At 39.2% G+C, this 12,469-nt stretch overlaps 1 protein-coding gene across 2 annotated transcripts in view; it reads right to left on the reverse strand.

The window, feature by feature from the left end:
• Positions 1-9,565, reverse strand: part of TMEM104 (transmembrane protein 104) — a 77,884-nt gene extending 68,319 nt beyond the window's left edge. The window contains exons 1-3 of one of the 2 annotated variants that reach the window (XM_063293193.1): positions 9,402-9,565; positions 5,270-5,381; positions 713-834 (exon numbers count right to left, since the gene is read on the reverse strand). In XM_063293193.1, coding sequence (XP_063149263.1) covers positions 713-834; positions 5,270-5,314 — 167 coding nt within the window. In that variant the 5' untranslated portion in view covers positions 5,315-5,381; positions 9,402-9,565. Of the gene's footprint in view, positions 1-712; positions 835-5,269; positions 5,382-9,370 lie in introns of both variants that reach the window. The other variant, XM_063293192.1, reaches the window with a different exon arrangement.
• Positions 9,566-12,469: the final 2,904 nt, after the last annotated feature.

Here is a 12,469-nt window from a genome sequence, read left to right on the forward strand (position 1 = left end):
ATAATTGTGTATTTATTGTGTTATTTCAATTTGTCAAAAATCAGTTAAAGCAAGAATACAGGCTACTCTGGCAAAAGTAGGTCACACAACTGGTTTATTATCAAGATAGCCAGTTTCCTATTTCTTCCACCATGATCCCCAATTTCATTCTGTGCAGCACTTCACTGTTCCTTAGGTCTTTTGCCAGCTCTGCTTTTTTAACATCAGTTTTAAAGATGCGTTTCCACTGGGCCCAAAGATGCTGCTGAATTTGATTTATAGAATTACGTAAAGATAAAGCGGCATATTTGATGTTGACCATGCTTGCTGGTGACCATACTGAAAGCATGCAACAAAGAGCGTTGTCCAATGAACTGCACCTAATTACAGGTCTCTCTCTACATACTTCTTACCTCTTGTTTTAGCCAAATTAGGGTCACCAAAGCTCTGTGCAATGTTAGCTTTTCAAATAGGTAACAAAGCAGTGCTTGCTACAGTTCATAAGTAGTGAGAATAGGTCTCATCCCCTATCATAATAAAAATGAAATGTGTGAAAATATCATCTATCTTTCCACCTACTTCAGACCACCTGCAAACACTTAGGTCTGCTTTCTTAATGAAATCACAAGTGCTGGGTCACGTAAATATTTATTTTTAAAATATTCACTATACTTGTATGTACATAATTTCTTAATAATGGTTAAAAGAATTATAAGAATTAACAAAATCTTACCTCATAAAGCCCAGGAACATTATTAGAATAAGGCTGACAAGCCAACCAGCAGCAGCAAAGGCCTTTGGCATAGTTAGAGCTCCTGTGCCAACTATGAGGTTGAACATGTAAATTAAGCCAACCTGCAATGAGAGAATGGAAACATATTAATATCTATTATTTAAATTAGTTGCATCTTTGGACAAATTGGATAAACAGTAGGAATCTCCATATGTGCAATCCAAAACCAGATATTGTGACTATTTGATTTTGCAGGTCTAATAGTCCCAGTGAAAATAATCTTTGTTAGTTCATATTAATTGTTCCAGCAATAATACTGATTTATGATATGAAGTTGGGTTTTTTTCCCCCAACTCATGCAGGGAGTTCATTTAGCATAGTATAGGCCTACAAATGGTGTTGGAGGAAAATTCTGAGAGTGCCTTGGACTGCAAGAAGATCAAACCAGTCCATCCTCCAGGAAATAAAGCCAGACTGCTCACTTGAGGGAATGATATTAAAGGCAAAACTGAAATACTTTGGCCACATAATGAGAAGACAGGACACCCTGGAGAAGATGCTGATGCTAGGGAGAGTGGAGGGCAAAAGGAAGAGGGGCCGACCAAGGGCAAGATGGATGGATGATATTCTAGAGGTGACGGACTCGTCCCTGGGGGAGCTGGGCGTGTTGACGACCGACAGGAAACTCTGGCGTGGGCTGGTCCATGAAGTCACGAAGAGTCGGAAGCGACTAAACGAATAAACAACAAAAGGCCTACAAAGAAATGTCCCAGTCAGTAACTTCACTAACTGCAGCTGATGCTTAATGGGGACTGTAGGGCAGTGGGTGGAACTAAACAGGGGTCACCATGGACAAAGCAAACTAAATCTGGCTTGCTACCATCTGTTCCTATCTATCCTGAGCTTCCTATTTGCATTAATTCTCCTCCTCATGTTTCTTGTGAGACAGACAAAAAATCTCTCTTTAAAATTAATCAAGTGCTTCCTATAAAAGTTATCTGAATATATATTACTTATGATTGATATTACTTATCATTGATCTTTGGACTCTCTTTTCCCTCAATAATTCTGTGCAAGATAGACTTATCTCTTGAAGCTTGGTCTGCCTCCATCTTTGGTCATCTTCCTTCACCCAGGAACCCTCTTCAGTAGTCTTCCATCCATTCTAGACCTGCATTTCTTCAGCAGCCAAAACTGGCTAAATCCCACTTGGTTTACCAATCATCTTCAGCTCCCTTTTTCCAAGTCCAACAACTTCCTTCCTGCCAGCTTCTTAGCCCATTTCAACTCCTCCCCTCACATTAAGATTTGAAAATCTTAATCACTCTCATCATTTCCCAGGTGGAGTTTAACAGCTTTAAGTAGAGTTCATATGCTGGGAGATCATGTGACAGGATAGCAGAGAATGCTTAGCTACTCCATTCTGTTACACTCCTCTTATAAAAACTCTCTTGCAAATTATAAGCCAGCATTCCTACTTAGGTCTGAAATAGATGGATACATTCTCAGGCTGGCTATCTAGCCAGATGGTGCTGGTTTTGGAAGCCATCACACACAAGGCACCCAAAAGCATGGTGTACTTGGTATGAAGAGAACCAGTTTGGCAGAGAGCCAGTTCTGCGCAAGAAATACATATGGTATAGGTAAAGGTAAAGGTTTCCCTTGACGTAAAGTCCAGTCGAGTCCGACTCTAGGGGGCGGTGCTCATCTCCGTTTCTAAGCCTTGGAGCCGGCGTTGTCCATAGGACACTTCCGGGTCATGTGGCCAGCATGACTCACGGAACGCCGTTACCTTCCCGCCGAAGCGGTACCAATTAATCTACTCACATTTGCATGTTTTCGAACTGCTTGGTGTGCAGGAGCTGGGATTAACAACGGGAGCTCACCCCGCCGCGCGGTTTCGAACCGCCGACCTTCCGATCGACAGCTCAGCGGTTTAACCCGCAGCGCCACCGCGTCCCTCACATATGGTATAACTAAGCATAAAACATTTCCTAAAAGCACAAGAGAATGGCAGAAAAAAACCCCAAGTCCTATAAAATTTACTGTACCCATCAGAACTGTAGGAAAAACAAAATGGAAAGGAAAGAATGAAAGAAAGTATCACTATTGCCTTCAACTGCTTTATTATTAAAAATTCTGTGCATAAAACAGCCTTCTCTATATAACTCCAACTTCATTGACAAAATATATTTATTTCTTAACCCACAATATATGGTGAATAAAATGAAGCAAGGGCACAAAGTATCTATATTTTATACTTATTTATATTGTATTTTATATTTGTAAATTGTTTTTATAAGATCTTAATTGTTTATTATTATACTTAATTTTATTGTAAACCGCCCAGAGTCCCTCTTTTGGGGGAGATGGGCAGTAGCAAAATTTGAGTAATAAATAAATAAATAAATATGAGACCAAGTATTTCTGGCATGAGTTTAAACTATAGCATCCAAAGACTGTACAGTACAGAAATCAGTTTCTTTCTGGAAGAACAAGATCCCTGCGTTCTCATCAGCATCTGATCAGCAAATGCATCTTTTAATCAGCTTCCAAGAGGATCAAGAACAATATACTTATTAGGGAAAAATATCATTCCCTGCATATTTTATATCTTGCACTGAACTCAAGTTTTTAAGTGGTTCTTCTCATTAAAAAAAATATTTTTTTAAAATTTAGAATTTTCTCATTAAAAAAAAATAGAAAATATGTTTTGTTTGTTTGACTGATTAAGAGCAACAGTATCCAGAAAAAAATGATTTCCAATGCTAGTAGATATTTACTAAATCCTCCAAAACAGGAACAAGTATCATTTTAGAGCTCAACAGCCTAGGGATTTTATAAGATTACAATTTTTAATCTGTAACTTGTAATTTAATATTGTAATGGCCTGGTTTTATTTGGAAAACTGAACCTTCTATGGACTAAGTAACCCAGAAAGTACCACAATCGCTTCCTCTTGGGACTGATGGACAAACAGTTGGAAAAAAATCATGGAACTTTGTTTTTGTATATGATAACCTCAGCAAGATTATTTTATGCACAAAGATGGAAAGATCTGGCAATACCTACAATGGAGGAATAATTGGTGAAGATGATAGAACTTGCTGAGATGGCCAAATTGATTTGTTTGATCCAAGAAAAGACAATATCTACGTTTATTGCTGACTGGAAACCCTTTTTGGACTTTTTGCATAAAACACAAAAAAATGAATTTATGCTTTATGGTTTTGATGATTAGATAGATTATAGAGAGAAGAGAGTCAAGATGTACCTTTAGGGAAAGAGGTAAATTTATAATTGTACTTATAACTGCTGTAAAGAAGTTTGGAAGCCACTTCTTTGTATCCTTTTTCATTCTTTTTCTTTCTTTCTTGCACTTTTAGCTCTCTCTTTGATTTTTCTTTTTCTTTCTTCTTCCTTACTCTATATTAGTTTGTATTAGTTTTTACCTTTTGTTTTTAAAACTTTTAATAAAATTATATACAAAGGAAGTACCACAATCAAATGAATGCTTATAACCAAATTTTGAGAAATCAGAAAACATTATTTGTACCAACAGTTTGGCAGAGTAACATAACTGGATATATACATACATACATACATACATACATACATACATACATACAGTTTTGTGGTAAAACAGGGGCTGAGGGTAAGAAGAGAAAGAAAGCAGACCAACAGGGAGAAACTGAGGGGACAGAAACTGGTGAATAAAATGTCCATTGCATAGAACATAATATAATAGTGCCTTTGTACCTAAAGAGCCCGACACATTTTTGTTGAATAAAAAAACACTTTAAAAGCTTAGTGTCGCTATCCGCTTTTCTGATCTGGAAATCATGATAGTCGTAAAAATGATCTCAATTTACCTCTTGTTGCTACATTATATTTTATCACAGATACCTTGCTGACCTGGAGGCTAAAGTCAACATCTAGTCTACCTATCCAATCAATCAATCAATCCTATCAAACATACATTCCTATTGCCTCTTACATAAAGCTGAGACACCACCTTCAATAGTAAGCAAAGATGTATCAATGGAAAGACAAAATGAAACAAAATATTCTCTTAAAACAAACAATTCTAATAATTAGGGATTTTCACTGCATCTTTGTTATTATGTAATAAAGCAGGTCAGCAGAAAGCATTGCTCAAGCTTCTTTTTAAAACTTGTTTCCTGAATTCTGCAAGGATTGCTGCTTCCTTATTTATGAATTTGCTTCTGTGCCCTCTGGCACTCAAAATTTTATTAAAAATGCATTATACATTAATACTTTATTTAAATTCACATTTATATGAAGTACAGATATAATCATTTACTATTTCCAGACCCTTTTCTACATAGATCACAATGCAACTATGAAATGATCAAAACAATATTCAGTATCAAAACACCATGTAGAAATAGGCTGCAATGCATTCCTAATAATTTGGAGAAAGGAAAAAACAAGCACAATAATACAATTACCCTATATAAAATTAGAGTTTTGCACACTAATACTGGACTAAGCATAAACATTCATCAAATAATGATACCAATGCTAAGCACTCACATAAGGAGAGTAGAGCTCCCCTGTATCAGTAATGCTTCCAGCCATATTGAAAAAAAATTAAGGACTTGAGACAGATATGTTGTCAGTCACTTTTGATCCAGCAACTGTTAACCTGAAAAACACAAAACAGTTACTTTACTTTTTTACAAAGTTACTTGTAAATAGTACCTAAAATTGAGTCCACTACATCACAAATTTTACTGAGCTAAAGGTAGTATCAGAGACTTCAAAGTTAACCATCATGACTTTAACCAATGCATAAATCAGTGATTCCCATGCCATAGCTTTATTAAACAACTCTAAGATCTTCTCTGCTTGAAACTGGATTGCTATAAGTAAAAGGCACTCTTCCCCTTAATTGTTAGTTCCTAATTGGGTCTGTATCATAGGACAACATTTAGATTATTCCAGAGGAAAGCTGATTATGAGATCATAGTGATATATGTAATTACTTCCTAATAGGAAATGCCATCAAGTAAAGAAAATATAGTATATCAGATGCACAAAACATTTTCTACAGAAGGAAATATATTTACTGGATTTATATCCTACCTTTCTGTTAACCAACAAAGCACAAACCTGAATATAAATATATCCACAAAAATAATTCCTTAATTGGGCTGTTGCAAGATTCAGCATATTAACCCTCAATATTTCTGACCAAAGACATAAAAGATTTCAAATAATAAACCCCAAAGATTTTAATGCAAACTACTGTTTTCCTTGCCAGATTCTTCTGGAATGACCTTCACCAGAAAATATCTCCCAGAAAATTTTTGCTCAAATGCATAAAATTTAAAAACTTCCATTCAAAACTTCTCAGAAATCAAATTGAAGGCAAGTTAAGTCATCCATCTTTCTGTTAATAGAAACCTAGAGCAAGCTGCCAAATAGGCACAGCTCGTATGAGATACAACCAGATTTTTTTTTTAAGTCTCATGCTTATTCCGACAAAGGCCCAATTTTATACATTTCATAATGAACACCTTTCAGCCAGGCCCAAAAAAAATCTTGGCAAAATCCCTCTCATTTTGAAGAGTAGGATAAGAAATATTTCATTGTTCCAAGTCTAAAATCCACTATAAATATTTTCCAACTTACAGCAAAGATTGCTTAACATCATTACAGGTACTAGGATCCCATTACCATTACCATTAAAATTAATGAGTTTTCATCATTATTAAAACAAGTCTATCAATGATGGTGAGATTTCAATAATCACTAATGAGTAAAACTAATGATAAATGAGAACTAATGAATATTCAGCTTAGAGAGGAGCAGGACTGGTATGTCACAGGAAAGTTGGCCAGTGGTAGTACTAGCCATCTAATTCTGCTTTTATCCCATTTTCTTTCTTTGCAATGATACTAATGCTAAAGTACTACTATACGATTCTTTAAGCTTTAATAATAAACTGGGATTATTTTTCACCTTTATTCAATAGGTTTAAATGCTACTTTATCTCTTGGAAAAAAATGTACTGCCTCTCCAATACCCTTTATATCCAGCTCTATTATGCACCAAGCACGTAGGGCTATCATTCTGGATAAGAAAAGGTAGGTTTAGAGACAGAATGGCACCAGGAGCCTGTGTTCAAGTTTAGATTTGGTGTATGCTTTATCCCATACACATATACAATAAAATAGATTCTTCAATTGTCATGTTCTGAGCACACTGATGGCCCATTCTCAGCTCAGTCTCATAGAGAACAATGACATTTCTTGTGCCAGGCAATGAATTAGGTAAAATATATAAGTGAGATTAGCAGACTGCTGTACTGTTCTTTCTCTCATTATTTATTAGGGTTGAGGACAACCCCAAGGTATAGCAGCTTGAAAGGGAACTTTTGCCATGAGTACGTCAGGGAGACTGAATGAAGACTTAGGAAGTAAAGCCTTCTATGAGCTCTCCTCCTGATGACTTCTTTAGGCACTACTCAGCAGCAAGCAAGTCCCTCCATACAGAGGTTCAAAGACATACAGTGCTAAGGTATGCTATAGGATAAAGCTATGGGAAGAGAGGGCAGAATTTACATCTGCTCCAGGAAAAATAACCAGGAGGAGAGACTTGCTCTTGAGAGCACCCTTGCTAGTAGATTCTTACTGAATCAACTGTCCAGTCAGGAAGTAGGACAGACAAGATCCTGCACAGAACAGAGGCTGGACTAAATGACCTCTGAGCTTCCCTCTAACACTTACGATTCTACGTAAAACCTTTGACCTAAGCTAGTGGTTTACTATGCTGACATCTGGGCTGGGTGAATGGGTTTTGTGTGGCACAGGCTAGCTGTTAGGATGCTTTTGTTTTTCATTTTGGTCAAGTCCATATTGTTTTCCTAGAGTAATACAAAGTGTTTTGCCACTGGATTCTTCTCAGATGTTCTTCAACTTGGCAGTGTAATGTAGTGCCCTGGAATTTCATGTTTTCCCATACAAGAACTAAACCAAGTCTGGCTCTGCTTAGCTTTTTGAGATCAAGCAAATTTGGTTAAATAATTACATGCCTTGTTATGAGAAACAAAAGGGAACTAAATGTAGGAGAAAAAGTTATGTTAAAAAGCTTAAAGTTTTAAGTTCTTTCATTGTGATCTAGGGCCTCTGTTTATAAAAACAAACGAAATCAAGCTGAAAGAGACAGGATCTTGTTGCTATTCTTCCTGGCCCTGGTTTTGCTCCAGAAAAGAATTATTAGACAAAGAGCTGGCTTTTTGATCTAGAAATCTTGGTGGGAATGGGAACGGCCTGAGGCTGCTAGTGATACTTTTCACAAAGCACACTCAGTCTTAGGTTCTTCATGTAGGTACACAATTCATGTACATAAGCACTCCAATTTAATTACTGTACAAGGGTGTTCATGATAAACACCAATACTTCCTTCCACCCAGGAACCCTCTTCAGTAGTCTTCCATCCATTCTAGACCTGCATATAAGTAGTCTCTCTCTCTTGAAACTTTATCATGTAAAATTAAAGACATTGCCTGTCTCACTGAAAAGAAATCCTCTTCAAATTGTAGGTGTTTTTCTTCTATCAACAAAAATATAAAATGAGTGTTCCCCAAGATATTCCCCTTTTTATCCACCTCTCTGAACTTCACAGTAAAATAAAAGGATAATCCTTTTCACTAAGCAGAAATAAGCTAATTGTCTTGCATATATAAAGGGTTTTATCTTTAAAAGCCAAAATATTCAATCACATCTCTAGTGAAATCACACATCCCATTCATGCTTCCTACAGCATCTGAAAGCCAACTTTTAAAAAGTGTGATAGGACAAATCACCTGACTCCCATGTGAGACAGGATAGTAATCGCAATTACAGTACCTGTCATTTTAAAAAACACAGCATTACCCCTTGACTACATGGAATAAAATTGGACAATCTTTCCAAAACACTGATATAGGGCCAGTTCATGAATCAAGAAGTGAATGTATCTTTCAATCCAGGACTGTAAATCCAGGGTGGGAATCTCTCCAACAATTTTTTCACTTCACCCTATGCTCAGTAAATCCTTAATTCTTCACATATCAATAAACTCCAACTTTAGGAATGTAACTAAGAATTACATTACACATGGATTTAGGAAAGCTAAATACCGTTTAAAGATGTAAATAACCGATACCTTAGTCTCTTTGCTTATGTTTGCTTATTATACTGTACTGCACACCTTTTCTAAATTACATCCTTTGGAGGCTTTCAAACTGAGGCAGCCATTTTCACCAACTGTAAACACAGACCTGTACATGCACACACGTGTCGGCCCCTGAAACGATGCTGACCGTCCTAACAGGAAGTCAACCCCTCCGTTAGCAGCGCCACGGAAGGGGCAAACGCCTAAAGTTAATTTCAGGGCACTTTGGTCGTCTGCACGGACTCTTTCGGGGAGCACTTCAGAGCCAGGAAAACGGACGAGCTGCAGCCCCTGCTGTTAGAAGACCAACTAAAATCTCCGCCAATGCTTCCTCGGGCATGCCACGTCTCTCACGCTAGCCCAGCCGCGGCTTCCTCTTCCCATTCTGCCTCCACAGAGCTGTATCGCCATTCCCCTTCCTGCCATTTCCCAAACCACCATGAAACTTCCCTCCTTATCTCTAAAAGCCTTTACCAGTAACAACCACAAGCCCAGCGAAATCCACGGCAGACGCTTCACCCGCAACTCCAAGCCGGCTCCCCTCATGTCGCGCCGACGGAAGAGAAGCCATGGACCGCGCATGCGCACCCCCAGCCGAAGGGCCACATCAACGACTATGGAAAGCAACAACCGTGACTACAGCTGTTCGAGCCATTCCTACGTCTATTGGGCAGGCTCTCGGAGCACAAGACCATGGGGCGGGTTGATGCTCAACGGCTACCGTAGTGCAGCTGCGGTAGGAGGGGCTTACAGCTGCGCATGCGTAGAGACTGTAGAATTGAGAGACTGGATGTGTGCTTGTCGCCTGTTGCCTTTAGGCGTCGCGGGTGATATCGCTGGCGCGGGGCGACAGAGCGCGTGGGCTTTGTATCCTTTTATGAGCCTTGTTGGCTTTTGCTCGCCTTCCTCCAGAACACCGATATTAAAGGCGTAACTCGAAGCACACGTAGGGAGGGAAGGGCCCTTGGAACTCGATTTAGACAGCCAGAGGTAGGGGCGCCCAGCACGAAAGACTAACATATGGTTGGCCAGTTTGCCGTTCAGGTGATTGATTCATTGATCATGTGCCATCAAGTCGGTGTCGACTCTTAGGAACCACATAAACAGATTTTCTCCATGACGATCTGGTCCTAATCTGGCGCGTCAGGTCTTCCAATGGTGCACCCATTGCCACTGTAATTGAGTCCCTCCGCTTTGGTCCTGGTCGTCCTCTTTTTCCTTCTACCTTTCCCAACATTAGAGCCTTCTTTAAAGAGCTAGGTCTTAGCATAATGTATCCGAAGTAGGATAATTTGAGCCATGAGGCATTTATGCCTACAAAGATTTATTTTATTTATTTATTTTATATCCCGCCTTTATTATTTTTTATAAATAACTCAAGGCGGCGAACATATCTCGTACTCCTTCCTCTTCGTATTTTCTTCACAACAACAACCCTGTGAGGTGAGTTGGGCTGAGAGAGTCACTGGCCCGAGGTCACCTAGCCGGCTCAGATCAGAATCATGCAACCCATGTTATTCCCTGTGGCGCTCTATGGAAGCAAGAGGTGAACTTTTAAGAAGGTGGATAGGAAGAGTATTGATGCCTTTGAACTTTGGTGTTGAAAACTCCTGAGAATACTGTGGACAGCCAAGAAAACAAACCAATAGATCATCGAACAAATCAACCTAGAGTTCTCACTCAAGCACAAATGACCAGGCTCAAATTATCCTACTTTGGACACATTATGTGAAGACCCAGATCTCTGGAAAAAGCTCTAATGCTGGGAAAGGTGGAAGGAAAGAGAAAAGGATGACCACCAGCAAGGTGGACAGACTCAGTTACAGTGGCAATGAGTGCACTGTTGTAAGACTTGAACAGGTTAGGGATAGATTGTCATGGTGAAAATCTATGTGGATTTTCTAGGGATAGAAAACGACTTGGTGGCACATAATCATTTGTGCCTTGAGTGACAGGTCTGACTTGATTTGTTTGATTATCCATTGATTTGTTTTCTTGGCTGTCCAAGGTGTTCTCAGGAGTGTTCTCTAACACCAAAGTTCAAAAGCTTCAGTACTGTTCCTATCCTGCTTCTTCAACATTCAAAATCAGCTGAAATGTGCAAATCCAGGAAACTGGGAGAGCTCATTTAACCAGAAGCTAGAGGGTGCTATATAAACACAACCTTAGAGTTAGCTTGACCATTATTCCTCCTGACCTAATTTTTTTCTAGATCTAAAGCCCTTCATAGTGGGCTTTAATGAGCCCCCAGCCTCTCAGTTGTTCTCCACATTACATTCATAGTCTGCTCTTTTTTCCCATTCCTGATTTTACTGCCTCATCAGTGCTAGGTGAGCAGTGGTCATTTTCCATCCTAGAAAATACCAATAGTCTATACTATTGTCCCTGTCACTCAGACAATATGCTGTCTGTAAGGATGTAGGTACTTGTTATATAAGGAAAAGGGTGGTGGCTTTAACAAAACAAATCTTTGTTATATGTGTTGTTCGTTCAGTCGCTTCCGACTCTTCATGACTTCATGGACCAGCCCACACCAGAGCTTCCTGTCAGTCATCAACACCCCCAGCTCCCCCAGGGACGAGTCCGTCACCTTCTTGGTTTTCTCTTTCTTTGGGATGTATTTTGTTGCCGCCTCCTGAACAGTGTTGCGAACTTCTGTCCATAGTTCTTCCAGGACCCTATCTACTACATCCAGTCCCTTAAATCTATTCTTCACCTCCACTGCATATTCCTTAGGAATATTAGTGAGCTCATATCTAGCTGATCTGTGGGTCTTCCCTAATCTCTTGAGTCTGATCCTAAATTGTGCAATAAGAAGTTCGTGATCTGAACTACAGTCACCTCCAGGTCTTGTTTTTACCGACTGTATAGATGTCCACCACCTTTGGCTGCAAAGGATGTAGTCAATCTCATTTTGGTATTGTCCATCTGGTGAAGTCCATGTATAAAGCCGTCTCTTAGGTTGTTGGAAGAGAGTATTTGTTATGCAGAGTGAGTTGTCTTGGCAAAATTCTATTAGCCTGTGTCCTGCTTCGTTTTGTTCTCCCAGGCCATGCTTACCTGTAATTCCAGGTGTCATTTGACTGCCCATCTTAGCATTCCAGTCTCCCGTGATGAAAATAACATCTCTTTTAGGTGTGTTGTCCAGTAGGTGCTGCAGATCCTCATAGAACTGCTCTACTTCAGCTTCTTCAGCATCTGTGGTTGGGGCGTATATTTGGATCACTGTGATGTTAGATGGCTTGCCCTGAATTCGAATTGAGATCATTCTATCATTTTTTGGGTTGTATCCAAGCACTGCTTTAGCCACTTTACTATTAATTATGAAGGCTACTCCATTTCTTCTGTGATCCTCTTGTCCACAGTAGTAGATCTGGTGGTCATTTGATGTGAAGTGGCCCATTCCAGTCCATTTCAGTTCACTGACGCCCAAAATGTCTATCTTTAATCTTGACATCTCACCAATAACCACATCCAGTTTGCCCTGGCTCATAAATCTTACATTCCAGGTTACAATGGTGTGTTGATCCTTAGAACATCGGATTTGCCATTCACCACCAGCACCGTCAGCCA

This window comes from Candoia aspera, chromosome 2 (genome assembly GCF_035149785.1).
Source record: "Candoia aspera isolate rCanAsp1 chromosome 2, rCanAsp1.hap2, whole genome shotgun sequence".
NCBI lineage: Eukaryota > Metazoa > Chordata > Lepidosauria > Squamata > Boidae > Candoia > Candoia aspera.